The sequence below is a fragment of the Mytilus trossulus genome, chromosome 6, assembly GCF_036588685.1.
Source record: "Mytilus trossulus isolate FHL-02 chromosome 6, PNRI_Mtr1.1.1.hap1, whole genome shotgun sequence".
Taxonomy (NCBI): Eukaryota; Metazoa; Mollusca; class Bivalvia; order Mytilida; family Mytilidae; genus Mytilus; species Mytilus trossulus.
Genome location: NC_086378.1, coordinates 41788693 through 41816629, shown reverse-complemented (window position 1 = coordinate 41816629; position 27937 = coordinate 41788693). Strand labels below are relative to the sequence as shown.

At 32.5% G+C, this 27937-nt stretch overlaps 1 protein-coding gene across 4 annotated transcripts in view; it reads left to right on the top strand.

Moving 5' to 3' along the window:
* Positions 1-27937, top strand: part of LOC134721354 (amyloid-beta precursor-like protein) — a 52868-nt gene that overhangs the window by 6481 nt on the left and 18450 nt on the right. For 3 of the 4 annotated variants that reach the window (XM_063584295.1, XM_063584296.1, XM_063584294.1), the window contains exons 3-7: positions 1248-1362; positions 8512-8733; positions 16637-16848; positions 24418-24513; positions 26425-26583. In XM_063584295.1, the coding sequence (XP_063440365.1) occupies positions 1248-1362; positions 8512-8733; positions 16637-16848; positions 24418-24513; positions 26425-26583 (804 nt within the window). The remainder of the gene's footprint in view (positions 1-1247; positions 1363-8511; positions 8734-16636; positions 16849-24417; positions 24514-26424; positions 26584-27937) is intronic. The other variant, XM_063584297.1, reaches the window with a different exon arrangement.

Sequence of the window (27937 nt, the reverse complement as noted above, 5' to 3'; positions counted from 1 at the left end):
GTAATTCAAATAACATCTTAATTTTTGTCGAGCCTTCGACTTTAGTCGAAAAAGCGAGACTAAGCGATCCTACATTCCGTCGGCGTCGTCGTCGGCGGCGTCCACAAATATTCACTCTGTGGTTAAAGTTTTTGAAATTTTAATATCTTTCTTAAACTATACTGGATTTCTACCAAACTTGGACAGAAGCTTGTTTATGATCATAAGATAGTATTTAGAAGAAAATTTTGTAAAAATAAAATTTTATTTTTTCCGTATTTTACTTTTAAATGGACTTAGTTTTTTCTGAGGGGAAACATTACATTCACTCTGTGGTTAAAGTTTTTAGAATTTTAATAACTTTCTTAAGCTATCCTTGGTTTGTACCAAACTTGGACAGATGCTTGTTTATGATCATAAGATAGTATCCAGAAGCAAATTTTATAAAAAAATAAATCCATTTTTTCCCTATTTTACTTTTAAATGGACTTAGTTTTTTCTGCAGGGAAACATTACATTCACTCTGTGGTTAAAGTTTTTAGAATTTTAATAACTTTCTTAAACTATCCTTGGTTTGTACCAAACTTAGACAGATGCTTGTTTATGATCATAAGATAGTATCCAGAGGCAAAATTTATAAAATAATAAATCCATTTATTCTGTATTTTACCTTTAAATGGACTTATTTTTTCTGCAGGGAAACATTACATTCACTCTGTGGTAAAAGTTTTTAAAATTTGATTAACTTTCTTAAACTATCCTGGGTTTGTACCAAACTTGGACAGAAGCTTATTTATGATCATAAGTTAGTAAATTTTGTTTGAAGATAACTCCATTTTTTCTGTATTTTACTTTTAAATTAACTTAGATTTTCTTCCAGTTAACATTACATACAGTCTGCAGTTAAAGTTTTAAACACATTTATTAGATTCATTAACTGTCCTAGATTTTTACCAAACTTGGACAGAACCTTCTTACAATCATAGGATAGTATCAAGAGGAATATTTTTATTGATTTTTTTCCTCATTTTTGTTGAGCCTGCGATTTACAGCAAAAGTAGGCGAGACACTGGGTTCCGTGGAACCCTTACAAATTTTTAAATTCAATTAAAATCATGAAAAATACTAAATTATTTCTTTAAAAGATCACATGAAATTCATGTGAAAAATTTCATGGGAGATTCATATGAATCTCAATTCGTGTGAAATTCACATTTAACATCCCTCTACTGTTAATTAAATATTAAGTGTATTTTCAATTCTTGCAGGTGTTCAAAAATTTTTCTATAACTAACATTGTTGAAGATCATGAAGTTACAATTAATTGGCCAGACAAATTTGGGAAAACTGAGGAAATAGCAGTTACACCCTACAGATGTATAGGTAAGATATTTATCTCCTCAAAACTGTGATGACAACACATTTTTGGAAAGAAGAAGAATGTTATATCCCATATTAAAGAGTGTTGAATATATTATAATCACCTTCTTTGTCCAACATAAAGTTTTGACACACTTTTCTCAGAAAATACTGACAAAACATTTGGTCAGCAGCTTGAAGTAATCAGTTCAGCACTTTTCTCAGACATTGCTTCTTCCTTGGCTAAACTGAATTTTTGAAAATATTTGTTGTATCAAAATGCTTAATTTCATAGCTCTTGAGCTTCCTGTTCATAGAATACTTTTACAATCATGACAATTATGGACTTTAGACAAGGTCAATACTTTTAATATTGACCTGTTCAGACTATATTGAATGAGGACAAAGTCCCAGAGTCAATATAATATAACATTGACCATATATAACTTATTGACTGAGTTAAAATCCTTAATTTTTATATTACACACATATATTTATATATATATATACGGTATGTAATATAAAAATACTTTATATATATATATATATATATATACAGCAAAAGCTCTATTATTGTAGAGCCCAGGTGGTCGTGTGGTCTAGCGGGATGGCTGCAGTGTCATGATATCACAGAAGCATGGGTTCGAATCCCGGCGAGGGAAGAACCAAAAATTTGCGAAAGCCAATTAACAGATCTAACATTGTTGGGTTGATGTTTAGACGAGTTGTATATATAAATTTTTGGTTCTTCCCTCTATATATATACAACTCGTCTAACCATCAACCCAACAATGTTAGATCGAAAGCAAATTTTTGGTTCTTCCCTCGCCGGGATTCGAACCCATGCTGCTGTGATATCGTGACACCAAATCGCCTGCACATATATATATATACAACTCATCTAATCATCAACCCAACAATGTTAGATCTTTAAATTTGTTTTCGCAAATTTTTATTCTTCCCTCACCGGGATTTGAACCCATGCTACTGAGATATCATGACACCAAATTGCCTGCACTGTAACCGGCGCGTTAGACCACACATTATATATATAATAAGCTAGAGTTAGAGGCGGGGATAAGGTCTCTGCACAATGCTAGGCGGTGTTAGCTAGAGTTAGAGGCAGGGAAAAGGTCTCTGCGCAATGCTAGGTGGTGTTGTTGTAGAAGTAAGAAATAAAAAGAACAGGTTTCAGCCCCATTTGGGGAGGAAGTTATGAATCAGATCTACTCTAACATTGTTAGGTTGATTTTCTAGGCACTTTCTATATATATATATCATGTATATATGCCTTATATATCATGTACTGTAGCACAACGCTAGATTAAAACTGACGTGGAAAGGTAACACCCGGCCATCAAAAGCTTCATTTTTAGCTCACCTGGCCCGAAGGGCCTCAAAGGACCAATATTAGCTTTTCTCATCACTTTGCGTCCGTCGTCCGTCGACTGTCATCTGTTGTCCGGCGTTAACTTTTACAAAAATCTTCTTCTCTGAAACTACTGGGCCAAATCAAACCAAACTTGGCCACATTGATCTTTGGGGTATCTAGTTTAAAAAATGTGTGGCGTGACCTGGTCAACCAACCAAGATGGCTGCCACGGCTAAAAATAGAACATAGGGGTCAAATGCAGTTTTTGGCTTATAACTCAAAAACCAAAGCATTTAGAGCAAATCTGACAGGGGTATTATTGTTAACAGGTCAAGATCTATCTGCCCTGAAATTTTCAGATGAATCAGACAACCCGTTGTTGGGTTGCTGCCCCTGAATTGGTAATTTTACGGAAATTTTGCTGTTTTTGATTATTATCTTGAATATTATTATACGACCGCAAATTTTGAAAAAATTTTCGTCGTATATTGCTATCACGTTGGCGTCGTCGTCGTCGTCGTCCGAATACTTTTAGTTTTCGCACTCTAACTTTAGTAAAAGTGAATAAAAATCTATGAAATTTTAACACAAGGTTTATGACCATAAAAGGAAGGCTGGTATTGATTTTGGGAGTTTTGGTCCTAACATTTTAGGAATTAGGAGCCAAAAAGGGCCCAAATAAGCATTTTCTTGGTTTTCGCACTATAACTTTAGTTTAAGTTAATAGAAATCTATGAAATTTTGACACAAGGTTTATAACCACAAAATAAAGGTTGGGATTGATTTTGGGAGTTTTATTTTCAACAGTTTAGGAATTAGGGGCCAAAAAAGGGCCCAAATAAGCATTATTCTTGGTTTTCGCACAATAACTTTAGTTAAAGTAAATAGAAATCAATGAAATTTAAACACAATGTTTATGACCACAAAAGGAAGGTTGGTATTGATTTTGGGAGTTTCGGTCCCAACCGTTTAGGAATTAGGGGCCAAAAAGGGACCCAAATAAGCATTTTTCTTGGTTTTCGCACCATAGCGTTAGTATAAGTAAATAGAAATCTATGAAATTTAAACACAAGGTTTATGACTATAAAAGGAAGGTTGGTATTGATTTTGAAAGTTTTGGTCTCAACAGTTAAGGAAAAAGGGGCCCAAAGGGTCCAAAATTAAACTTTGTTTGATTTCATCAAAATTGAATAATTGGGGTTCTACCTGTGTAATCTAACTGTGTATGTAGATTCTTAATTTTTGGTCCCGTTTTCAAATTGGTCTACATTAAGGTCCAAAGGGTCCAAAATTAAACTAAGTTTGATTTTAACAATAATTGAAACCTTGGGGTTCTTTGATATGCTGAATCTTAAAATGTACTTAGATTTTTGATTATTGGCCCAGTTTTCAAGTTGGCCCAAATCGGGGTCCAAAATTAAACATTGTTTGATTTCATCAAAAATTGAATAATTGGGGTTCTTTGATATGCCAAATCTAACTGTGTATGTAGATTCTTAATTTTTGGTCCAGTTTTAAAATTGGTCTAAATTAAAGTGCAAAGGGTCCAAAATTAAACTAAGTTTGATTTTAACAAAAATTAAATTCTTGGGCCTCTTTGATATGCTGAATCTAAACATGTACTTAGATTTTTGATTATGGGCCCAGTTTTCAAGTTGGTCCAAATCAGGATCTAAAATTATTATATTAAGTATTGTGCAATAGCAAGTCTTTTCAATTGCACAGTATTGTGCAATGGCAAGAAATATCTAATTTCACAATATTGTGAAATAGCAAATTTTTTTTTAATTAAGAGTTATCTTTCTTTGTCCAGTATAGTAAGCAAGAAATATCTGCAAGAATTTTTTTTAATTGGAGTTATCTTTCTTTGTCCAGAATCAACTTAAATCTTTGTTATATATACAATATACAATGTATATTCACTTTTTATACCAACTGATAAATTTAAATAATCTTTACCATTCAGTGATAACAAGCAGTTTTTTTACATCATGTATTTAAATGAGTAGTAATTGTTGCAAACTCCATTAGAATATTTTAATTGAAATTAGTTTTGGAATAAGGGAAAGGGGGATGTGAATAAAAAATTGGGTTAAATTTTTCTCATTTGAAATTTCATAAATAAAAAGAAAATTTCTTCAAACATTTTTTTGAGAGGATTAATATTCAACAGCATAGTGAATTGCTCTAAGAGAAAACAAAAATTTTAAGTTCATTTGAATACATTCATTCTGTGTCAGAAACCTATGCTGTGTCAACTATTTAATCACAATCCAAATTTAGAGCAGAATCCAGCTTGAATGTTGTGTCCATACTTGCCCCAACCGTTCAGGGTTCAACCTCTGCGGTCGTATAAAGCTACGCCCTGCGGAGCATCTGGTTATAGATAGAGATAAACTGTAAACAGCAATAATGTTCAGCAAAGTAAGATTTACAAATAAGTCAACATGACCGAAATGGTCAGTTGACCCCTTTAGGAGTTATTGCCCTTTATAGTCAATTTTTAACCATTTTTCGTAAATCTTAGTAATCTTTTACAAAAATCTTCTTCTCTGAAACTACTGGGCCAAAAACTTCCAAACTTTAACTGAATGTTCCTTAGGGTATCTAGGTTTATAAATTGTATCAGAAGTTATGATCTATCAACAAACATGGTCGCCATTGCTAAAAATAGAACATAGGGGTCAAATGCAGTTTTTGGCTTATAACTCAAAAACCAAAGCATTAAGAGCAAATCTGACTGGGGTTATATTGTTTATCAGGTCAAGATCTATCTGCCCTGAAATTTTCAGATGAATCAGACAACCTGTTGTTGGGTTGTTGCCCCTGAATTGGTAATTTTTAGGAAATTTTGCTGTTTTTGGTTATTATCTTGAATATTATTATAGATAGAGATAAACTGTAAACAGTAATAATGTTCAGCAAAGTAAGATTTACAAATAAGTCAACATGACCGAAATGGTCAGTTGACCCCTTTAGGAGTTATTGCCCTTTATAGTCAATTTTTAACCATTTTTCGTAAATCTTAGTAATCTTTTACAAAAATCTTCTCCTCTGAAACTACTGGGCCAAATACTTTCAAACTTTAACTGAATGTTCCTTAGGGTATCTACTTTATAAATTGTATCCGAAGTTTTGATCTATCAACAAACATGGTCGCCATTGCTAAAAATAGAACATAGGGGTCAAATGCAGTTTTTGGCTTATAACTCAAAATCAAAGCCTCTTGTTTTGGTTATTATCTTGAATATTATTATAGATAGAGATAAACTGTAAACAGCAATAATGTTCAGCAAAGTAAGATCTACAAATAAGTCAACATGACCAAAATGGTCAGTTGACCCGTTTAGGAGTTCTAACTTTTGGTCGTATAAAGCTACGCCCTGCGGAGCATCTGGTTAACCATTTTTCGTAAATTAAAGTTATCTTTTACAAAAATCTTCTCCTCTGAAACTACTTGGCCAAATTAATTTAAACTTGGCCACATTGATCTTTGGGGTATCTAGTTTAAAAAATGTGTGGCGTGACCCGGTCAACCAACCAAGATGGCTGCCACGGCTAAAAATAGAACATAGGGGTAAGATGCAGTTTTTGGCTTATAACTCAAAAACCAAAGCATTTAGAGCAAATCTGACATGCGGTAAAAATGTTTATCAGGTCAAGATCTATCTGCCCTGAAATTTTCAGATGAATCGGTCAATTGGTTGTTGGGTTGCTGCCCCTGAATTGGTAATTTTGAGGAAATTTTGCTTTTTTTGGTTATTATCTTGAATATTATTATAGATAGAGATAAACTGTAAACATCAATAATGTTCAGCAAAGTTAGTTTTACAAACTTCAACCACCAATTTTGTAAATAATCTTGAACTTCATCTAAATTTAGTATTATTTAAAAGGCAGCTAAATTCAAGTGCATCATGTACATTGAGCTGCAAAAGTTTCTTATCATCTACATCATATTTTACCTGGATAGATGCACCTTTGATAAGGCTAGTTTGTCTAGCAAAATATTGCGTTTACTTTTATCATTATGTCATGTATGTAAACATTTTAAACATTCTAATATTTTCATACTTAAAAGTGTGTTAAAATTACATTGTTATGCAATCTATATATACATTGTGATATATGTAATTATTGCAATTAGAAAAATGGACTTTGTACATGATGTTGTACAATTGTAATTAGGGCCCCGCCTTCAGGTGGGTCACCCTATTGTGATCAGTCTGTCCGTCCGTAACACTTTAACTTTGTGTCCGCTCCATATCTAGAGAACCATTATGATTTCATACTTTATACTTTACATGTTTATTAACCACCACCAGAGGGCATGTCATGATGTATGTACAACTTCCTAGGTCAAAGGTCAAGGTAAAAAAACCTTTGGATTCAGTTGACAACCCTGTGTCCTGTGGTGAAGATCGTGTCCGCTCTATATCTTGAAAACCGTTATGATTTCAAAGTTTATACTTGACATCCATTTTAACCAACACCAGAGGGTGTGTCATGATGTATGTACAACTTCCTAGGTCATAGGTCAAGGTCAAAAACTTTGGTTTCAGTTGACAACCCCGTGTCCTGTGGTGAAGATCATGTCCGCTCCATATCTAGATAACCGTTATGATTTTATCCTTAATACTAAACATGCTTATTAACCAACACCAGAGGGTGTGTCATGATGTATGTACAACTTCTTAGGTCAAAGGTCAAGGTCAAAAACTTTGGTTTCAGTTGACAACCCCGTGTCCTGTGGTGAAGATAGTGTCCGCTCCATATCTAGATAACCGTTATGATTTCAAAGTTTATACTTGACATCCATTTTAACCACCACCAGAGGGCGTGTCATGATGTACATGTATGTTCAACTTCCTAGGTCAAAGGTCAAGGTAAAAAAAATGGCTCCCATCTCAATTTTATCTCTGTTTAGCCAGATTTCCCCTGCCTGTCAACTGTCACGGAGCTCTTCTAAGGCACTGGTGATAAATCTGTGTTTTACTTGCTCGGATTATTATTATTAAAAACAATATTTTTGTATCTATTCTGTATTCTTAAAGCTACATATGACATGTACAGTTGTACTACAAATCTGCAACTCCCAGTTTATGGCTACACATGCTGATCTTATCTATAAAGCCATGAATATTTATTAGCTATGTAGGTGTGTCAAAATCATATCATACATGATAATGACCAGCCAGTTCTCTCTGTAATGATTTCATTAACCAGTATTAAAAAGATAAATATAACACTGGCTTTAAAAACTAATTTTCATATATACATATTTATTATGAACAAGTTCATATATATATATACACTTTCATTATATTACATTGTTCAATAAAGAGACACATCCATTCTCTATCACTAACTATATTCAACATGTTTAAGTGTCCCGAATCTCAATATTCACTAACTTTTAAGGACAATTTTACACAAGTTGTTTATGTTTTTGCAGCTTTAAAAATCTTCTCCATTGAATCTAGTATAAATTTTGTATTTCATTTCCTTGTACGGTACATCAAGAAACATAGACAGTATATATCTAAAATAGAACATATGGGTAAAAGGCATTTATTTGCTTTTGAAGCAAATATGACAGATACATGAGAAACAATGAACATTTAAATGACATTTTTAAGCCACTCATTAATATATATTAAAAAGCAAGAAAGATCATTGATGAAATTTAAGCAAAAAAATAACAGGTGAGTGATTCAGGCTCTTGAGAGCCTCTTGTTTAAATTCATGAGAATAATTCTAATATTGATAAATAGACACATGAATTTAAACTTTTTTCATAGTGGGACGTTTCGAGAGCGATGCTTTATTGGTACCTAGACACTGTAAATTTGAACATGAACATGGCTTACCTGTAGTATGTGAAGGCTATCAATATTGGGCAGATGTAGCAGACAAGAAATGCAAGGCACAAAATATGAAGAGAAATGATTTTGCAATGCTACTTGACTGTGATATTGGCAAGTTCAATGGAGTTGAATATGTTTGCTGCCCCGATGAACAAGGTACATTTATGTTTGATTTATAGACAGTCAGAGATATAACTCAATAGGGTTATTACAGAAAATAACTTACGTGCGTTATAACAGATACTTTTCTTAAATCTGTAATAACATATGTTTGTTATTTGTAAAATAATATATTTAATGTATAGTGGACTCTAGGGAACTCTTGAGACTTTGCCTAAATGAATAGCCTTGATAATTAATTTTTAAATTGAAATAATACATTTTTGATTAACCATGGTTAATTAATGAGACAAGGCTAGTAAGGAATTAACTTAGCTGTGATAACAAGGTTTAGTTATTAAAGCAATGTAACTTATTATATAAGACACTTGGGAATTACCAAGAAACTTGAGCAGAACCTCATTACATGCTCTGGTCATTATTTCTTACAATAAATTTAAATACATTGTAATTAAGCATGATTATGTCTGAGCAAATGCTTTGAAGTGATATAGAGAAGCAGTGATAACACCCTTTAGTTATTACAGGCATATTTTTTCTGTAATACCATATAGGTGTACTATTCAAAATTGGAATACTATGAACTGTTATGGTGTAACACCACTAATTCAGGCCTTGCCAGAAAGCACATACCAGAAAGTAGTACATATTTAACACAAAATAGTTCCTACGCATGAGTGTAACTTGCAAAATATGTAGAATATTTTGGTATTTTTGGTATCAAATGAAAGCTGAAGGACTGGTGAACATTGTAGAACACTTTTGGACTTTTAATTTTGAATATTAAAAAACTGCACCAAATTTTAAAAAGAGGGTACATTTTGTCTGTTTGTCAGATCTGAAGTACCTGTTTTGGTACATCTGAAGTTCCGGGAACCAGTTCTTTCTTATATGCCATGTAAGGTATAACTCGAATAATTCAAGCCCTTTCCGTGTCCGATTTTCTCCCACACGAGGGCTTGAACTCCTTATGATCATTGGCCGCGTCGCCTGCTCTCTGTTACAGAGAGCCAATCGGCGGCGATCAGGATAATGAGTCTGCGCAACTGTCCTGTAATTGTCTTACCAAACACGTGTGTTCAATTAACACAAATCCGATAATAATTAATTAACATCAATTAACATCAGTTAACATCATTTAACATCAATTAACATCTGGAACTCCTCCTTCCTTAGCTGCCAATTTAAATCAAAATTCCCATATTGCAAAGCGGTGTGAACTTTCCGATTGACGGTCTTGGTCGAGGAAGACGTTCAGGCGTTAATGTAGCCTTCGTAGATCAGCGGAATATAACGACTGAATTATTCGGGTTATGTAAGGTATGTTGATTTTTTCAGTACAAGACACCATAAAGTGTTGCTTTGAAATGCAATGATTGCCACTTTATTTGAACTTAAAATAAAAGAGGTGTGCCTGCTTGAAATGGAGGAATTTAACATAGAAAGCAATGGGACCATGAATTAGTGGTGTACTTCCTTATATCTTTTAATAGTTGAGTACACATAAAGACAATAGTAATATCAATTGAACTTGTTTTCATTTCAACTAAACTTATGATGTATATTGTCCCTTTGAAACATGTAACATATGTATGTTATCACAGTTCTTTGATTTTTTAGTCCAAAATAACAAATGCATGTTATTTTCCTGTAATAACCCTATAGAGTTATATCCCTGAATTTGATTTATAGACAAGTCATTGTTTTCTTGTAAAAGTCTGAAGTTTGATTAAGGTCAGGAAAGGAAGAGTTCTTTTGATTTCAGAATAAAAGAGGGGCGACAGATACCAGAGGGACAGCCATAAAGGATGGGAGACATTTTTCAAATTAAATAGGTCATCTATATTTAGTGTATTGAATGATTGTACATGTATTTCTTGGTTAATGGTTGGTTTATCTGACCTTGACCTTATTTTCTTGATCATGTTTTGTTTATGTGATATAGTAATAAAGGTTTATAGTTAGGACTATCAACATGATATTAATACTTAGTAAAGAAGGCAAGACATTTCAGTGTGTGAACTCTTGTATTTAAACTTGAAAAAACATATGGTGACCCTATATTTTCTTTTGATATTCTCAAATCATTTTTATGCCCCTGACTTGGTGGAGCTGGCATTAGGTTTCACCCTTGTCTCTCTGTTTGTAGGATCCTCCCAAAGTTGGTTTTTATTCTTTAGTTTACCTCAACCAATTGTTTTAAAACTTACACACAATGCTAATTACTACTGTGTCACTTTAACCGTTCTAGAGTTATGCCCATTTACAATTAGAAAAATTGCTAACTTTTTTGTTTCTGTTCTCTTTCTTTAATTTGCCTCAACCAATATTGATATGCTATAATAAAGTATTCATTTTATGTCCTCATGAATCTCGTATATGGACCATGATTTGGTATTCGGCCTTTGATTTCTTTTTGTATCCTTTTTTATAGGTTCTAAAATTTTAACTTTTATTTTGTGGGTTGTGTTGGTGTAAGAATAGTATGAATGGATAAATTGAGTTTTTCGAGAAAAAATTAATACATTTTGATTCACCGTTTACGTGACATGAAACCAAACAGGAAACCAATCTTTATTTTCTTAATTTTGCACAATATAATTCAAAAGGCATAAATAAACACCATTACTAGTGTTACTTGCTTCATGTTAATATTTAAAATCTATTTTCAATGTTATATTAAAGTTTTTTTTAAACCTGACAGGAAACCATAAGAAACCGAAAGCATTTTTTTAGTTTTATTTTATTGCAAAATCTGCTTAAAATAATCTGAACAGTATACTTTTTCTTAAAATCCATCTTAAATGTAACAGTATTATAAAACTCCTAAATATGTGCTTGTTTTGAAAACAATTAGTACAATTTATTCAGAATTTTCCATATTTTCTTCATTGATACAGGGTACCATAATCGATGTATCTTGATGTTTAAGCCAAAAAATGTATTTATATTTGGTTTTGATATTCCAGTTATATACAATTTATTCCAAATCATTGGCAATGTAACATTCTTTAAATCCAGTAAAGAAAAAAACTTTTAACTTGGAATTAAAATCTTTAAAATAGGCACAATGTGATACTTGTGACTTGTACACCATCTACATGGTTTCCACATTTTAACCTACTTTAGTGGGCTAAAATCAATAAAGTACTTCCTTTCAAGTCATGCATGGTAAAAGTTTACTTCTCCTTTGACAAGTTTATTGCGTTTCTGATAAGTGTTTGCAGAACATGAATAAAAAATATTAATTAAAAACTGTGACAAAGATTCCAACTTTGTACATTCCAAGTGTAACGGTATATTAACATGTATTTTTTATTAAATTATATTTATTCACCTAAAATATACAGTAATATTTACTGCTGAAGTTAAATCAATCCAACGAGCATTGGTACAATGATAAGAGACGTAATTTCGATTGATTTTTCCAAGGACTCTTCACGTCATTATCGGGAAATGAAGTGTGTTCTAACGTCTGTCAAATATGAAATCGATTATGTCAAGTCATTGGGCATTTATTTTCACACAGGATCGTATGTAACATTATGCACATAGGAGAAATAACAGACCACCGGCGCAATCTCTTTGACAATTGTATTTTCCTCTTTTAAACAAGACGAAACAAGTCTACAGATTATGTTTGCTAACATCCCGTTGGAAACAAAAACAATGTTTAGACCTAGTATTTCGTACATCTGGCCGTAATGGCGTTATCACATGTTAGTCACATGTTTCATGTATGACCGGAAATGATTAGAACTTAAGGACAAAAACAATTTTAATAAATAACTGGACTTCTGTTTCGTGTGAAATGTAACGCATAACGATAACGTAATTTTCTTACTTAATTGTTACGAAGATCAAAACAAGAATGTAAATTAAATCATCTCGGATTTACCGGTTTGAACATCTCGTGAGAGTTCATATTTGCAAATTGTTTTTAAGAATTCTATTACAACAAAGCAGATTACATCATCTAAAAATTGCGTTACGAAATCGGACACAAAAATCACGCCACTGTTCTAATACATCTGCTACATAAATACTTATAGTTCTTGGCATTTTCTTCTCACTATTCTTATTGGTCGATGTTCTTTGTTATTTGAAAGCAAAAGTTACGAATTTGCCGGTGACGATTATCTATAAATCAGTCAGCGTTATGCTCTTCAGAAGCAAAAAGTAACACGAGAAACGACACAAAAATACGGTTGTAGAATCTTTGAAATTCGTATATTTTAATTTTTTTTCTAGGGAAGAGTAGCATACACTTGTATGTTGATAAAAATAATGGCATCTTTAGATGCAGTTACAACTTTTCTTACAGTAATTCACATTTTATCACTTTTCTATAGTTATAGGAAACGGAGCCCAATAGCAAATTATGGTCCATATATCGTGTATGGAAAATAATAATTAAATTTTTTTTCAGGCTGGGCTTGCTTTTTATAAGAATTATTTTTCCATACAACATGTTCAAGATACAGGTTTATAGCATTTGTTAATGTAACTGATTTCTTTAGGTGACATGTTTATGGCCTTATCAACACCTTTGATGATCTTTAATCTGTTGATCACTTTATCTCAGGTTAACTAGTGTGATCACTATGATTTACAGGGGACAATGTTTACTTTGCAATTTCCTTCAATCCAGACTTTTTGTATCCTTCGTTTCTAATGTCTGAAATGTTTTCAGTTTTTTTTTTAGAAAACTGAAATCCATGAATTTAAAAACCCATGAACATGTAAATGTTGTTCAAACCACGAAAATTGATACCCACGAATTAAAGTACTTTCACAGTACTTTTAAGAAAAACACTGATGTATTTAGCATTAAGGCTTTTGAAATAGACCTACAATGTATTTATAAACAAAATTGTGACCTGTTTGGTGTTTAATGATAAAGTTGATATTTAAGGCCATTTTGTGCCATAAGTGAATGTGGATTCAAATGAGTTGAATCAATGACTTGCAAGCCATCATGCCTAAAATAAAATATTGTTTGTTTCCCCAATCCCGACCGACCCTGAAAAATTGGTGCTACTCATAAAATTTTATTGTCAAAACTAAGTCAAATATTATTTAATTCATTTTGGATTTTCAGGCTTGCCGGTTGTCCGATAATGTTCAAGGCTTTTGGAAAAATAAAATTATTTCCCTACCTACCTACCCACACATGGCTTGGCTGGGTAGGGATTGGGGAAACAAACAATATTTCAATTTAGGCCTCAGTGTTGTTCAGCTTATATTGATTCTTTTTTTTTTTATCAAAGCTGACTGCTAGTTAAGCTTAATAATATTTCATAATTCCACTTTGAGACAAAAACAAAATATCACATTTTTATTTTTTTGTCAACTTATTAAAGTCTGAAAAAGTTATGAATACAACAAACTGTTTACTGTTGTCATTGAAATCTCTTGTAAATAGTCATTTACCAGGTAAAATGAGTCATATAATATGTGTATTAAAAATGGATAAGCTATTGATTTTCCTGTTTTATATCAGTGAACATGTTGTTTTGTATTCATCACTATATAGGCTCCAATATCGATTTCTGTGATGTAAATTGATCCAGTGTATGCTACAGTGCACATGGTCAACTCGTGATCTAATAGTTTAAGCTCACTTTTCTTGTTCCAATGTTTTTCATTAAGATATGTTTTTCATGATACATTTACCTTAGTATCAATTGACATCTGTACACATTCATGTATTATTTTACACAACAAAACTATAGAGGGATAAACAATTCAGTTTTTGTCTCACCTAAAACAAAAGTTGTAGTCTGAAAATTATAAAGAGATAAGCATCCAACTGTGACAGTCTTTTAAACTATTTCTATACTATAGCTATAAAGCTTTAAATTTTTATTTCAGAAGGTAGAATGCTTCATACCTTGTATGCAGATGACTCATTTTACAAATTTTTCGAGTGGTCTAGCACATCTTGCATAGTGTAAGGCGATTTGGTGTGACCATATCTCAGTAGCACAAATTTGAATCCTGGCCAGGGAAGAACAAAAAAATTGCTTCTGCTTCATTGGGCTGATATTTTGACATATTATATAAACAGAATGTGTTTTCAGCTTTGTTACTATAATCACCATCACTGGTGATCCAATCTTCAATCTAATGGAAAAAAAATCTGTTTTAGTTATGTATGTTATGAACTGTTTTTCTTAAACTATAAGCAATAGGTCAACTATATTTGGTGAAATATTTATTTCTAAAAATATTTTATTATGTACATGTCAGACTCACAGGTTGTATTTGACCTTGAACTCATTTTCATGTTCATTGGTCAATGTATAATTTTCTTGATTTAATCTGTTTCTTAGAAACTATTAGCTATAGGTCACATATATTTAGTGTATTGAATGATTGTAAGGTGTACATGTATTTCTTTTATATGGTTTATATGACCTTGACCTCATTTTTTTTTATCATTTTAAGTTTATATGAAAGATATATATATTTAAGACTATCAACATAAAATCAATGGTTAATAAAGAAGGTGAGACATTTCAGCGTGTGCACTCTTGTTTCATCATGCTTGAAGATATTGACTTAATATTTTTATGTTATTTACAACAAGTTATAGATCAAGTTAGAATTTCATTCTATTACAATGAATTTTAACAGAATGCTTGTTTTCAGGAAATTTTGCAGTTTTTAACAGGATTTAGGAAAATATCAGTTACTGATTTTGGGATGTAATTAAGATGGATGGTCGGGTGGATTTTGCCAAACAGTGTCCCTTTAATAACATGAAAACCCAAATATCAAATTAAGATATGTTGAAGCTTGCTAATTAATATATGAATGTCAAGTTCAATTTTCATGAGTTTAGCTCTCTTCGTTGTTGAGTTATTGCCCTTTATAATATCCAAAAGAGGTATTTATAATGTGATTGAGTCGTTTCTCTTTGTTCAGAAATCATATGGTAAATTATATACATAAAGTTTGATTACACTAAGCCTTTATACATAATGTGCAACAGTTTACTAAGCATATGGTTAATGTCTTATTTGACAATTATAATTGAAGCGACAGATTTATTTGAATATTTTCTGTTTCTAAGTGTTGATGATATACATGATATAGGAGTTTTATAAATATAGTTATAAATTTACTGTTCATTATAACAAGGGGTACAATCAAAATCACATGATGGATATACACACACCGGAAGTATCAGTCGAGCAGACCGCTTGAAAGGTAAGTAGTCGTATTTATTTGTTTATATCAATAAAATTTAATAAATAAGGTAGTGCACCGAATGTCGGATACTATCTAGTTTTGAAATACACAATTATCCTTGCTGGAAAGCGTGCAGTTAATGCTAACACTTCGACACAGTTATCCGTCGAACATTTGGAACTGTGTCGAAGTGTTTGCAATAACTGCACGCTTTCTAGCAAACACAATTGTGTGTTTCAAAACTACATACTATCCGACATTCGGTGTGCCAACTTATTAATCAAAATTTAATTGATATAAACAAGAAAATGCAACTACTTACCTTTCAAGCGGCGAGTTCGACTGTTACTTCCGGAGTGGGTATATCCATCACGTGATTTTGATTGTACCCCTTGTATAAGACATTTTGAAGATCTAGTTTAAAACCCACTTTGTAACCCAAAAGTCATTGTTGAAACTCTCACATTCTACATCAGGATTTATCCCAATAGCTTGGGTGTGATCATTCAGTCTTGGGACAGCTGCTTATTTTGCAGTTATCATTGGAATACAGTCTGACTGTTAAAGAATTAAGTCTCTTGGAACTCCTGTTTATCCCTTAGCAATGATGCTGTCATTCAAGGATCTAATAAGAACGTATAATTATATTCCCTACCATAAAATTTAATAAACTTTTTTCAAAGAAAGGCAGTTAGTGAATTCTTTCTTTCAAGTAATGTTATTTTTTTCTTCTTTCTTTTAGCTGAAAAACCACTGGATGTGCCAGTAGAATTGACTCCAGTAAAGACGAAGCCACAAGAAATACTTCTTGGTGGAGATGACAACAAAGAAGATGCTTACATTGCATACCTCAGAGCTGATGACTCTTTCCTAAGTAAATATGACAATGAACATGACAAATTTCTAGCTGCAGAAAGTGCAATGGATTCTCACCACCATGAACGAATTACAAAGGTAAGAACTTTATATGTAATTGTATAAGCTACAGTCAATGACAGTACAGAAGTTAATACTGCTTGAACACTACTAGCCAAAAAGTATCTGTTATTGATGTAAGTTAAATCTATCAAACATATTTATCAAAAAGGGTATGGCTATTTGTATATTTGTAGGTAAAAAAAAGGGTTTATGGTGGGGGGCATTAAGTTTTTCTGTTGTTGGTTTGTATGTCTGTCTTTATGTCCTGAAATTGGTTTCCATTCTCTAACTGTAGTTGGCCTCAACCAAATGTTATGAAAAATTATATACAATGCTCTTTATACGCTCCTCATTACAGGATGTATTATGGTATGCTGTTGTCCTTCCATCCTCGACACGTCGGACATTAAATTAAAAAACACTTTCACCAATTTGCATAAAAATTTGGTGAATTGTTTATAACTATTGATGTGAGCTCCCTTGTGTGTTTTATTAAATTTTAGATTTGAGGTTTACAAGTTATGGGGTTTTATTCATTAAAAAAAAGGGTATTTTCCAGTTTTCAAAGTCCAAGGACTATAGTTTAATTACACTGGTTATGACAAGAAATAGATCAAGTTGGAATTTTGTTCCAATAGCATGATTTTCTAACCAGTAGGGGACTATATTTTCTCGTGGGTTTGAACCCACCCCCACTAAAAAAGGGTATTTTTTTAATTTTAAAACGACCTTGAGAGGTGAACATTGACAACACTGTTTCTTCGTCCATCAAGTATTACCCTACAGCAGTCCAATCATGCTAACTGGGAGTATGTGAGACTTGAATGTCTTCCTGGGGAATTATTATTGTCAAGTCAGGTCTGCCGAAATGTTCGTTTTTGTCGAGCCTGCAACATTTGTTGCAGAAAGCTTGACAAAGGGATAGTGATCCGGCGGCGGCGGTATTAGCTCACTTCTTAAAAGCTTTATATTTTAGAAGGTAGACGACCTGGATGCTTCATACTTTGTATATAGATGTCTCATGTTACGAACTTTCGTCAGTCACATGTCCAATGTCCTTGACCTCATTTTCATGGTTCAGTGACTACTTGAAAAAAAAGTTCAGATTTTTTGTAATGTTAAATTCTCTCTTATTATAAGTATTAGGATAACTATATTTGGTATGTGCCTACCTTGCAAGGTCCTCATGCCTGTCAGACAGTTTTCACTTGACCTAGACCTCATTTCATGGATCAGTAAACAAGGTTAAGTTTTGGTGGTCAAGTCCATATCTGAGATACTATAAGCAGTAGGTCTAGTATATTCGGTGTATGGAAGGACTGTAAGGTGTACATGTCCAACTGGCAGGTGTCATCTGACCTTGACCTCATTTTCATGGTTCAGTGGTTATAGTTAGATTTTTGTGTTTTGGTCTGTTTTTCTCATACTGTATGCAATAGGTCTGCTATAATTGTTGTATGGAATGATTGGAAGGTGTGCATGTCTAGCGGGCAGATGTCATCTGACCTTGACCTCATTTTCATGGTTCAGTGGTCAATGTAAAGTTTTTCAGATTTGATGTTTTTCTCTAATACTATATGTCATAAATCAACTATATTTGGTGTATGGAAATATTTTATGATCTATAATGTCAGTAGCGCAGGTTTTATTTGACCTTGACCTTGACCTTATTTTCAAGGTTCATTGCTCAGTGTTGACTTTTTATACGACCGCAAATTTTGAAAAAATTTTCGTCGTATATTGCTATCACGTTGGCGTCGTCGTCGTCGTCGTCGTCGTCGTCGTCGTCGTCCGAATACTTTCAGTTTTCGCACTCTAACTTTAGTAAAAGTGAATAGAAATCTATGAAATTTTAACACAAGGTTTATGACCATAAAAGGAAGGCTGGTATTGATTTTGGGAGTTTTGGTCCCAATATTTTAGGAATTAGGGGCCAAAAAGGACCCAAATAAGCATTTTCTTGGTTTTCGCACTATAACTTTAGTTTAAGTTAATAGAAATCTATGAAATTTTGACACAAGGTTTATGACCACAAAAGAAAGGTTGGGATTGATTTTGGGAGTTTTGGTTTCAACAGTTTAGGAATTAGGGGCCAAAAAAGGTCCAAATAAGCATTATTCTTGGTTTTCGCACAATAACTTTAGTTAAAGTAAATAGAAATCAATGAAATTTAAACACAATGTTTATGACCACAAAAGGAAGGTTGGTATTGATTTTGGGAGTTTCGGTCCCAACAGTTTAGGAATTAGGGGCCAAAAAGGGACCCAAATAAGCATTTTTCTTGGTTTTTGCACCATAGCGTTAGTATAAGTAAATAGAAATCTATGAAATTTAAACACAAGGTTTATGACTATAAAAGGAAGGTTGGTATTGATTTTGGGAGTTTTGGTCCCAACAGTTAAGGAAAAAGGGGCCCAAAGGGTCCAAAATTAAACTTTGTTTTGATTTCATCAAAATTGAATAATTGGGGTTCTTTAATATGCCGAATCTAACTGTGTATGTAGATTCTTAATTTTTGGTCCCGTTTTCAAATTGGTCTACATTAAGGTCCAAAGGGTCCAAAATTAAACTTAGTTTGATTTTAACAAAAATTGAAACATTGGGGTTCTTTGATATGCTGAATCTAAAAATGTACTTAGATTTTTGATTATTGGCCCAGTTTTCAAGTAGGCCCAAATCGAGGTCCAAAATTAAACATTGTTTGATTTCATCAAAAATTGAATAATTGGGGTTCTTTGAGATGCCAAATCTAACTGTGTATGTAGATTCTTAATTTTTGGTCCAGTTTTAAAATTGGTCTAAATTAAAGTGCAAAGGGTCCAAAATTAAACTAAGTTTGATTTTAACAAAAATCAAATTCTTGGGCCTCTTTGATATGCTGAATCTAAACATGTACTTAGATTTTTGATTATGGGCCCAGTTTTCAAGTTGGTCCAAATCAGGATCTAAAATTATTATATTAAGTATTGTGCAATAGCAAGTCTTTTCAATTGCACAGTATTGTGCAATGGCAAGAAATATCTAATTTCACAATATTGTGAAATAGCAAATTTTTTTTTAATTAAGAGTTATCTTTCTTTGTCCAGTAAAGTAAGCAAGAAATATCTGCAAGATTTTTTTTTTAATTGGAGTTATCTTTCTTTGTCCAGAATCAACTTAAATCTTTGTTATATACAATATACAATGTATATTCACTTTTTACTACCAACTGATAAATTTAAATTATCTTTACCATTCAGTGATAACAAGCAGTTTTTTTACATCTTAATATTTTATGATGTATTTAACTGAGTAGTAATTGTTGCAAACTCCATTAGAATATTTTAATTGAAATTAGTTTTGGAATAATGGAAAGGGGGATGTGATTAAAAAATTGGGTTCAATTTTTCTCATTTGAAATTTCATAAATAAATAGAAAATTTCTTCATACATTTTTTTGAGAGGATTAATTTTCAACAGCATAGTGAATTGCTCTAAGAGAAAACAAAAATTTTAAGTTCATTTGAATACATTCATTCTGTGTCAGAAACCTATGCTGTGTCAACTATTTAATCACAATCCAAATTTAGAGCGGAATCCAGCTTGAATGTTGTGTCCATACTTGCCCCAACTGTTCAGGGTTCAACCTCTGCGGTCGTATAAAGCTACGCCCTGCGGAGCATCTGGTTGTGTTTTGGTTTGTTTTTCTTAAACTATAAGCAATAGGTCAACTGTATTTGTTGTATGGAAAAATTGTTAGCTGTTCATGTCTGCCTGCCATGGGTCATTTGACCTTGACCTCATTTTCATGGTTCATTGCAAGGGTCCGGAAACGGTCATATTTGCCAGTCATGTCCTAAACTGAAACTATAATGTCCTAAACTTTTAATTGGGATTTAGGTCAAATTTTATTTTTCTACATTTATTATTTCGGTCATTTTGTTGAGATCGACTTTCAAAATCGCCATTTTGAACATATTTTTGTTTAGTTGTCGACTTCCTGTAATAAACTGCCACTCCAATAAAGTGTTATAATCCTTAGGGCCCTCCTAACAACTATATTAATGCCTCGGGGAGCTATTGGCTAATGATTGCTAATCTCTTTACCTGTGTTTTTATACGACCGCAAATTTTTAAAAAAATTTCGTCGTAAATTGCTATCACGTTGGCGTCGTCGTCTGCGTCGTCGTCGTCGTCGTCCGAATACTTTTAGTTTTCGCACTCTAACTTTAGTAAAAGTGAATAGAAATCTATGAAATTTTAACACAAGGTATATGACCATAAAAGGAAGGTTGGTATTAATTTTGGGAGTTTTGGTCCCAACATTTTAGGAATTAGGGGCCAAAAAGGGCCCAAATAAGCATTTTCTTGGTTTTCGCACTATAACTTTAGTTTAAGTTAATAGAAATCAATGAAATTTAAACACAATGTTTATGACCACAAAAGGAAGGTTGGTATTTATTTTGGGAGTGTAGGTCCCAACAGTTTAGGAATTAGGGGCCAAAAAGGGACCCAAATAAGCATTTTTCTTGGTTTTTCGCACCATAACGTTAGTATAAGTAAATAGAAATCTATGAAATTTAAACACAAGGTTTATGACCATAAAAGGAAGGTTGGTATTGATTTTGGGAGTTTTGGTCCCAACAGTTTAGGAAAAAGGGGCCCAAAGGGTCCAAAATTAAACTTTGTTTGATTTCATCAAAATTGAATAATTTGGGTTCTTTGATATGCCGAATCTAACTGTGTATGTAGATACTTCATTTTTGGTCCTGTTTTCAAATTGGCCTACATTAAGGTCCAAAGGGTCCATAATTAAACTAAGTTTGATTTTAACAAAAATTAAATTCTTGGGCCTCTTTGATATGCTGAATCTAAACATGTACTTAGATTTTTGATTATGGGCCCAGTTTTTAAGTTGGTCCAAATCAGGATCTAAAATTATCATATTAAGTATTGTGCAATAGCAAGTCTTTTCAATTGCACAGTATTGTGCAATGGCAAGAAATATCTAATTTCACAATATTGTGAAATAGCAATTTTTTTTTTTAATTAGAGTTATCTTTCTTTGTCCAGAATAGTAAGCAAGAAATATCTTATTGCAAGAATTTTTTTTAATTGGAGTTATCTTTCTTTGTCCAGAATCAACTTAAATCTTTGTTATATACAATATACAATGTATATTCACTTTTTACTACCAACTGATAAATTTAAATGATCTTTACCATTCAGTGATAACAAGCAGTTTTTTTACATCTTAATATTTTATGATGTATTTAAATGAGTAGTTATTGTTGCAAACTCCATTAGAATATTTTAATTGAGATTAGTTTTGGAATAAGGGAAAGGGGGATGTGATTAAAAAATTGGGTTCAATTTTTCTCATTTGAAATTTCATAAATAAAAAGAAAATTTCTTCAAACATTTTTTTGAGAGGATTAATATTCAACAGCATAGTGAATTGCTCTAAGAGAAAACAAAAATTTTAAGTTCATTAGAACACATTCATTCTGTGTCAGAAACCTATGCTGTGTCAACTATTTAATCACAATCCAAATTAAGAGCTGAATCCAGCTTGAATGTTGTGTCCATACTTGCCCCAACTGTTCAGGGTTCAACCTCTGCGGTCGTATAAAGCTACGCCCTGCGGAGCATCTGGTTAATTCATTGTAATTCACACCTGGCTATTAATCACAAGCTCCAAACTATTATTATAAAGAAATAAAAATTCCATACCAACTGGCTTCAATATTTAATTACTCAACAAGTCAGACAATTGTCAATTATGATTTAAAATCAAATTAAAACTTGGTTTAATTTTGTAGAAAAAAATATTTTTTTACTTCTAACACACGTGCTTTGTTTACTATGTTATACGCATGCTTGAAATTCTCTTCCACAGATTTAGACAATTAATCGTAAATTTTAAATAATTTCATCCTAAATAAAGCCAGTGCAACTACTTTAATTAATATTCTTACACTATTAAAGATAAAAAATTAAAAAGCCGATGAATTCCTGTGATTTGGATAAACAAAACAAATCCCGGAAATGAGTCGGGAATTGTTCGTTTTAGTATTGTCTCAGTACATCCGGTTTGAATTTTGACTTCAGAATCGAAAGAAACGTAAGCAATAACTGAGAATATTATCGTTTTGAGTCATTAAAATCATTTTATTTTTAAACTGCTGCCTTCCCTTAATTGCCCTGGATTGATTTTTGGAAAATGGTAGGACAAATCATGAAGTAAATGCGATGCAACTATGAAACAAGTTTGTTGATGCTAAGAACATGACGATCGAGTATGAGCATACTCATAATGAGTCTCATGCAGTAATGTGATTTTGGCAATCATCTTTTGAAAAGGGGTATCAACTTTTAAGTTGTATGAAAATGACCGAAATTAGGTGAAAAAATTTCCGGATCCTTGGTTCATTGGTATATGTTTAGTTATCTTGGTTCATGTTAAGTTTATGTGACAGTTTTAATGAGGTTTTATATTTAGGACTATCAACATAATATCAATGTATAATAAAGAAGGCGAGACATTTCAGTGTGTGCACTCTTGTTTAGTTTTGGTCTATTTTTCTAATACTTTATGCATTAGGTCAACTATATTTGGTGTATGGAAATATTTTATGATCTAAATGTTGGTTACGCAGGTTTGATTTGACCTTGACCTCGTTTTCACGGTCCATTGCTAAGTTTTTGTGTTTTGGTCTGTTTTTCTTTATTTATAAGCAATAGTTCAACTATATTTGTGGTATTGAAGAATTGTTAGCTGTACATGTCTGCCTGGCATGGTTCATCTGACCTTGACCTCATTTTCATGGTTCACTGATCAATGTTTCATTTTCTTGGTTAATGTTGAGTTTATGTGACGGTTTTAATAAAGCTTTATATTTAGGTCTATCAAGATAGTATCAAGGATTAGTAAAGAAGGCGAGACATTTCAGTGTGTGCACTCTTGTTACTGATTTCTGACAAAACGGTGACCTAGATTTTACAGACTAGATTCCTATTGGCCATCTTATACCTTGTTGTGTTCCTGTACCACCTATGCATGCATTTATGTTAATAGTTTATACCTACAATCACTTCCAGTAACAAATTGGCCATCGAAAGATACCCATCCCACCTGATTTTGGCTACTTTTCAATTTTTCCGATTTTGAGTTCTTAAACGGCTTTCAAAGTGCCATATTTTCATAAACAGACATCTGAGAAGATTGTATGGACCATGAACTGCTTGGTTGAAGCCATTCTGTCAATACAGTTCAGCTGGGGCAGTTCAAGAAAAGTATGGAGGGTCATACGGGCCATCAAAGAATGGTTGTCGCCATCACACCTACAAGCGGGATTGGGGGCTAAAGGGTTAAAGAACTTTGTGGTAGGGGTGTTTGTTATTCTGTATAAATTAACTTTCTGAGTGCTATATATATAATTTTTGTTGCTGTGTGTGTAAATTATAATTTTTATTTCATCCTGTTTAGGGCATCGGTGTACTATGGACACATTCTTGTTAACTGCTGAGACCCTTTATTTTTAGTGGACCTTTGAATGTTTGATATGCCCCTTTTAGCTGTAGATGATTCTCAGAAGCTGCAAAAAATATTGTTTCCATTTTCAGATGATGAAAGAATGGCAAGAAGCAAGAACCAATGTAAACAAATTAAAGGAGTCAAATCCAAAGGGTGCTGAAAAACTCAACAAAGATATTATGCAGGTATTTTAAATCATCTGTAAATTTATCATTTGAAACAGATAAATAAAACTACAATCATGAATAATGAATGTTTAAGAAAAACAAAATATATATTGGACATGAAAAATATAGAAAACAGTCATTTCCCATTCCCATTCTCTATTATCATAACTGAAATATACACATTCAAATAAATTTTGAGGTTGTACAATGCTATCACTTTGTCAGCTTTGTCGTCATCATTGCCATGCAGTGTTTTCCATTCGTCATTTATGCCAGGTGTGCCGACCACTTTCTTTTGAAAACTTTCCATTTTAGGTGGTGTTTTTTTTTTCTTCAAATTCCTGATTTTTTTCTGTTCTGCACCATAAAAATTTAAATACTTATCACTTCTCACTGATTTGTTTTCATTGACAAAAATGACAGATCAACAGTTTTTAACCGGATTTTTGTGACAAAAATGTCGGTTATTGATTTGGGGATGCTCAAATTAAAATTTTAATATGTTGTTACTGACAACTAAATGAAGGTCAAGTTTAATAATGGCGATTTTGACTTTTACTGTTCAGGAGTTATGGTTTTTGAAAGATTGAAAAATGGCGTTTCCAGTCGTGTCCGTGCATTTACGCATGAACTGTTCTTCCAAAGCTTCCCAAATTTTAATATGTTGTTACTGGTGACAAAATGGAGGTCAAGTTCAAAAATGACGATTTTGACTTTTACTGTTCAGGAGTTATGGTTCTTGAAAGATTGAAAAATGGTGTTTCCAGTCGTGTCCGTGCATTTTCTCATGAACCATTCAACCAAAGCTTTTCAAATTCTATTATGTTGTTACTGATGACAAAATAGAGGTCAAGTTCAATAATGATGATTTTGACTTTTACCGTTCAGTAGTTATAGTTCTTGAAAGATCGTAAAATGGCGTTTCCAGTCGTGTCTGTGCATTAACTAATGAACTGTTCTACCGAAGCTTCCCAAATTTTAATATGTTGTTACTGACGACTAAATGGAGGTCAAGTTCAATAATGACGATTTTGACTTTTACCGTTCAGGAGTTATGGTTCTTGAAAGATTGAAAAAATGGTGTTTCCAGTCGTGTCCGTGCATTTTCTCATGAACCATTCAACCAAAGCTTTTCAAATTTTAATATGTTGTTACTGATGACAAAATAGAGGTCAAATTTGATATTGACGATTTTCACTTTCACCAATCATCAGTAATGGTTCTTGTGATATTGCCAGGACACAAATAAATGTTAATAAATCCGGTTTGCTGTCATTGTGACAGCCTCTTGTTAATGTTTTCTTTTATGAATCGGGGGAAGAGAAAGGTAGATAACAATGGTGATAAGGAAAATTCTTCGCCAAATAAGTCAACTTAAACAGATAGTTATATTGAAATTGAAAAATAAATCATCAAAGTTACTATAAAGGAACACACACGAAGATAAAAAAAAATTCGGGAACAGAACTTTAAACTACTGTTCTGTGTGTCAAAAGCACTAAAGAGAGGAACAGGACAGAAACTTGTATCAATAGGCTATGCATTGGCAGGAGGAGGGAGTCTTGTAAAAATCATCTGCTATCCAAGATACATAAAATAGTGAATGAAAGAAGAGAAAATTCAAAAAAGGAATAAAATTATTGAAAAGAAATAAATCAGCATAGAATATTTGACATTTTTTTCAATTCCATTAAATGTGAATACAATACTAATTCTTCTTTTTGTGACCACAACCAACAGTAAAAAAAAACAACCAGTTGGAAATGTTTTTAAAACAAAACAACACCTGGTTGCAAGTGTTTTATTCAAAAACGCCACCTTACATTAGTGTACAAAAGAGTTGGACCTCTGCAGTTGTATTTAGATGCGATCGGCGAAGCAATTTATATGATATTGATTTCAATCTAATATATAGAAAAAAATATTCAGAGATTTCAGAGGTTGTACAGTGGATATGAGCAAGCTGACCAAGCTGAAAAGAAACAGTTAGTGGCCCTGCATATGCAACACAGACAAGCTGAATTGAATAAGAGAAAACGCATAAACTTGGAAAAGTATATGGCAGAATTACAGAAACAACCCCCAAAGGTAAGGTCATTATACATTGTGCAGTTATCTTTAACTGTCTGAATTAATCATTTTGTTTCTTACCAATGCACGAAGCCTTTAGTCACAGGGATAGGAGTGGAGTTACAGCTTTATATTCTTTCATGAACTCAGATTATTCCAAAGATTTTTTGCATCATTTGATTTCATTTTTTTGATAAATTCTGTTTTTAATCATGTGTACTTTGTTGAACACTTCACAGATCATTTATTTCATCTATTTCCAAAGGTTTGCCTGTTTAAGAGATTTGAAAAATAAAGCAATTAATTATTGAAAGATATAGATAGGCATACTAGACATTTTGGAAAATAAAACCAAAAAATTTGTTTGTGATGTACTGAAATTAGAAAAACAAATCTTAATGCAAATTTTAAATTTAAAGGTAATACAAAAAAAATGTTACTCTGAATGATTTTAAAATGTTACAATATATATATAATTCATCTAAACATCAGCCGAACAATGTAAGATCTGAAAATGTGCATTTGTTTATTTTTTGTTTTTCCCTCACCAGGATTCGAACTCATGCTACAGATATATCGTGACACCAAATCGCCTGCATTGTACCCGACGCGCTGGACCACCTTGGTTTCACAATAATAGAGCTTTCGGTAGCCGGGTGTTACCATTCCTCGTCAGTTTTAATCTAGCGTTGTAATACAGTGCATGATATATAAGGCATGAAGATGGAATATTTATGTATAATAAACTGTCATTAGTAAATTTTATCAACTACAACATGCATCACTAAAATATATATTTAGAACTTAAAAGAAATGTCAAGAAATATAAAAGCAAGGAAATATAAAAACTCAACAAGTAATATGTATTTTTATTCTGAAACATCAAAGGGTTATGCGATTTTATTTATACATGACACATAGATATTATACATGACACATAGATATAAGAAGATGTGGTAATAGTGCCAATGATACAACTCTCCATCCAAGTCACACCTTGTATGGTCTTCAACACAGAGAGTTGGCTCACACCAAACAGGAAGGTATAACATTCAGGGGTACTACTTGTACAATTAATCTTCATTTACTTTAAGAAATAAAAAAAAATATCCTTATATACGGTAGTGTCACCTATATTCGTGGATATAAGACTATTCACACGGAATGCAGTAAAACTAAAAAACAACAATTTGTTTTATATGTCGATAATGTTACCTTAGAATTTCATTAAAATAATACAAGTTAGTTTGATTCTTTCCGTTAGCTAGTTTTTATACGACCGCAAATTTTGAAATTATACGACCGCAAATTTTGAAAAAATTTTCGTCGTATATTGCTATCACGTTGGCGTCGTCGTCGTCGTCGTCGTCGT